The 4620-nt window shown below is 31.5% G+C and overlaps 1 protein-coding gene across 1 annotated transcript; it reads right to left on the minus strand.

Annotated features, from left to right (window-relative positions):
* Nucleotides 1-3067: 3067 nt before the first annotated feature.
* Nucleotides 3068-4245, minus strand: LOC106757611 (pectinesterase-like). Its single transcript, XM_014640321.1, has 2 exons — nucleotides 3882-4245; nucleotides 3068-3765 (listed from the first exon to the last, which is right to left on the minus strand). The coding sequence occupies exons 1-2, from the start codon at nucleotides 4243-4245 to the stop codon at nucleotides 3068-3070; spliced, it is 1062 nt and encodes a 353-aa protein (XP_014495807.1).
* Nucleotides 4246-4620: the final 375 nt, after the last annotated feature.

The following is a 4620-nucleotide window of genomic DNA, read 5'->3' on the forward strand; positions in this document are numbered from 1 at the left end:
TAGCACAATAAACTAAGTAAAGTCAAGAAAATATTGATTCATCAAAATAGACCACACTTAGTCTTTTGCAATCCTGGGCAAAACCAAGACGAAAATCAGGGAACAGTTCAACGAACATCAGGAAATTGACACAGACTCAACACACAGACAACAAAGACTGACAAGGAAAGAAACAAAGTTACACAATCCTCAAGAAATCTGGACAAAGAAAGGAAGTAGACAGTATCCAACACAAAATCAAGAAAATTAGATACTCAGAGAAATCATCCAAACAATTCAAAGCATGGCAAAACGATCAATCAGTTCAAGAGATGAATCAAAAGTAACAGAGCCTCACAAATGCACTATTTGTGTTTCTCTCCAGTGTTTAAGGTACATCAATGTCACTCAATGCACTCAAGAAAGCAAACAAAAATAGACTTGACAAGCCTCTAATATCAACACTCAAAATTAAATTAATTACATGGTGAAATCCTATATTCCGTTACTCTTCTCTCATGTAAAACTTACATATTTTTTGAAGTCCAACTCCAAACGTTTCCTCTTCATATTTCTTCTATTGACAATTTCGTGTTTGACCATTTTATGAGCACATCTCTAATCTCATTGCATTTTTATTTTAGAAAATAATTCTATATTTGTCATGACATACGTTATCAAAATATACTTATTAATAGAAAATATATTAATTATAGACTTTTTTAAATTTAGCTTTATATATTTATANTTTTTATTTAGATAAATGAGATTAAAGTTAATTTGTAAAATGTAAATTTTAAAAAATTTATATTTTCCCGCAACTCATTTAATTTTATCTTTTAGAAATACTAAATTTATTTGTATAAATATTCAATTAAGTAATTTAATTTAAATTGTATGAATTCGAACCGGTTATGGATTGAACCGGTGTAAAGAAAAAGATGAGAGATAATTGTTGAACCGGTTAGTTGAGAGACGATTTTTGAACCGGTTATGGATTGACCGGTGTAAAGAAAAAGATGAGAGACGATTTTTGAACCGGTTATGGATTGAACCGGTGTAAAGAAAAAGACGAGAGACAATTTTTGAACCGGTTATGGGTTGAACCGGTATAATGAAAAAGATGAGAGACGATTTTTGAACCGGTTATGGATTGAACCGGTGTAAAGAAAAAGATGAGGGACGATTTTTGAACTGGTTATGGATTGAACCGGTGTAAAGAAAAAGATGAGAGACGATTTTTGAACCGGATATGGATTGAACCGATATAAACAATCAAGAAATGGAAGAACCTGCAAGAAAATTGGTTATAAAAAACCTATTTTTCACTAGTGATAATTTCTGAACTTTTGAAGAATCTTCCTTTCATTCATATGTAGCATCCTTCCTCACTTTGTCTAAACTACACCTTTCCAATGCTTAAATATCATTTTCCAAATAACTTTTTTGGAAACTCCGCTGTCATACTCTTTCTATCCTTCTTCTGTTTCTTCCCATAGTTTATTCTTCCAACTAAACATGTGATAAACCTTAGTTCACAAGTTTTAACCTAATTCGATAACTCTAAAATATATTATATTTTTATTTCATTTTATATATTTAAAATTTATAACAAGACTAATATTTATTAAGTATATATATATATATATATATATATATATATATATATATATATATAGTATTAAGGATCTTTCCCAAAAATAAATTAATTACATGGTGAAATCCTATATTCCGTTACTCTTCTCTCATGNAAAACTTACATATTTTTTGAAGACCAACTCGAAACGTTTCCTCCTCATATTTCTTCTAATGACAATTTCGTGTTTGACGATTTTATGAGCACATCTCTAATCTCATTGCTAATCTCATTGAATTTCTATTTCACCAAATAACCCCCTAATTTAAGATTCTACTTTAAACGTTAAGAAAAGCAAATTCTTATTTTAGAAAATAATTCCAAATTTGTCATCACTTACGTTATCAAAATATACTTATTAATAGAAAATATATTAATTATAGACTTTTTTAAATCTAGCTTTATATATTTATATTTTTTATTTAGATAAATCACATTAAAGTTATTTTTTAGAATGTAAATTGTAAAAAATTTATATTTTCCCGCAACTCATTTAATTTATCTTTTAGAAATACTAAATTTATTTGTATAAATATTCTNTTAAATAATTTAANTTAAATTGTTCGAATTTGAACCGGTTGTGGATTGAACCGGTGTAAAGAAAAAGATAAGAGACAATTTTTGAACCGGTTATGCATTGAACCGGTGTAACGAAAATGATGAGAGACGATTTTTGAATCGGTTATGGATTGAACCGGTGTAAAGAAAAAGATGAGAGAGGATTTTTAAACCGGTTATGGATTGAACCGGTGTAAAGAAAAAGATGAGAGAGGATTTTTAAACCGGTTATGCATTCAACCGGTGTAAAGAAAAAGATGAGAGACGATTTTTGAACCGGTTATGGATTGAACCGGTGTAATGAAAAAGATGAGAGAAGATTTTTGAACCGGTTATGGATTGAACCGGTGTAAAGGAAAAGATGAAGACGATTTTTGTACCGGTTATAGGTTGGACCGATATAAACCATCAAGAAATGGAAGAACCTGCAAGAAAATTGGTTTTAAAAATTGGTTATAAAAATCCTATTTTTCACTAGTGATAATTTCTGAGCTTTTGAAGAATCTTCCTTTCATTCATACGCAGCACCCTATTTTATAGACTTTTTTAATAACTATTTAAATTTAAAACGTATATACATAAAAGTATTCGCAATTATCCATTATGTCTGTGGATTCTTTTTAATACTTGCAAATATCCGAGTAAAAGAACAAGTAATGAGATGAATGTTTTAAGCTAAACAAATGACATGTAAACACGATCTTTATCCAACCTGTTATCGTTCCTAGCCATAAACTAAACTAATTATTACCATGCATCATGATTCACTAAAGGTAAAATAAACAACAAAGAAATGAGATTTCAATTTAAAACATAGTTTGAACCACTGTGAACGGTACAAATTTATTTTACTATATATATATATATATTTATATATATTCATCATCATATAATTTATAAGTCTAATTTATAAGGAAACCCAGTAGAATTCAACCATTGAGAGCCATCAATGAAGTTTCTCACAGTAAAAGGTTCGACCTCAACAGCATGAGTGACCACTTTGAATCCTTTCCATGTGACCCTTTTAGAGGTTTGAGCACCAGGTCCAAAGTTATTATACTCTCTATAAAATAGAGTGTTAAGACCACGAGTAGTACCCTCCCATTCTGTCCAGCCAGCTGGGTCAATTATATCACTCATATTACTTTCCATGATAATAGTTCTTGAATAATTCTTCCATGGCCTTCCTAAATATGTTTTGAATCTCTTTTTTACGCCTTCAAAGTCGTGAGTTGCACCAATCCTACAGTTTTGGATTACAATTCCACCCTTTTTGTTATTTTTACTTCTTCCTTGAGCAGTTATGACGTTCGGCTGGCCTGGGAGAGGAATTCTCACTTGAATATCACAGTTCTGTAATACCACTTGTGCTGTGTCACCAAAAATAAAATCTACCGTGCCTTCAATAAGACACTTCACAAAAAAATGTTTACCCTGCATAACATAAAGAGTGTCTTGATATCCCAACACCTCACAGTTGTAAAATGCAGTGAAAGTCCCTGCTAGCGCTAGGGCAACAGCTTGATGGTTTGAAGGTCCTGCTGTATTCTGGAAAGTAATGTTACTCGCTAGAAAATGTACACTTTCAACAACTGCATCACCAAAAAAAGATTACTTTAAAATTGTTTATTTTCTATCTAGAAACCATGAAAAGTCACATGTAAATAAATTAAAACGAGAGATATATAAGTATACACGATAAACTCACCTACAGTTGCAGTTTCCAAGGTACTGAGACCAGCTCGCCCGTTTTTGGTTCCGGTAACGACAGTGATACCTCTTCCATCCCCAACCAAAAAGAGGTTAGTCTTATTAGATGGAAATTTCAAATTTTCTCGATATATGCCCCCTTTTATTTTTATAACAATTCTCTTAGAACTCAACACAGGAGCAGCTTCTATAGCTTTAGAAATGGTAGTGAAATTACCACTACCATCTAAAGCTACCACCATATTATACTTCAAGACTTCTAAGTCTTTTTCATCCTCTAACAGTCCCTGGTCCCACTTTGGACGAATACTAGCGTTGACAATAAATAACAAGGTGACCAAGACTAAAAGTATTTTCTTCATGGCTAGGTTTAATAGAAGTTGCTTTGAAAAATGAAGAATGAAGAATTTGGAATATGGTACTTCAACTAGAGAAAAAATGTACGTGAACCAGAGAATGGATGTGTGGTACCCGTAATGTGACTCTAATATCACTTACAGCAGAGAAGAAACAAAAACAGAAGCAATGAAAGAACTAAGAATAAAACACAGACGAAGAAAACGAAATATAGAGTGGTAAAGAATAAGAGAGAGAATAATAAGTGTTGCTATTGCATGGACAGTAACATACGTACTTAACTAAAATATAACCGCATTTGAACCGGTTATGGATTGAACCGGTGTAAAGAACAAGATGAGAGACGATTTTTGAACCGGTTATGGATTGAACCGGTGTAA

The sequence above is a fragment of the Vigna radiata genome, chromosome 1 (assembly GCF_000741045.1).
Source record: "Vigna radiata var. radiata cultivar VC1973A chromosome 1, Vradiata_ver6, whole genome shotgun sequence".
Taxonomy (NCBI): domain Eukaryota; kingdom Viridiplantae; phylum Streptophyta; class Magnoliopsida; order Fabales; family Fabaceae; genus Vigna; species Vigna radiata.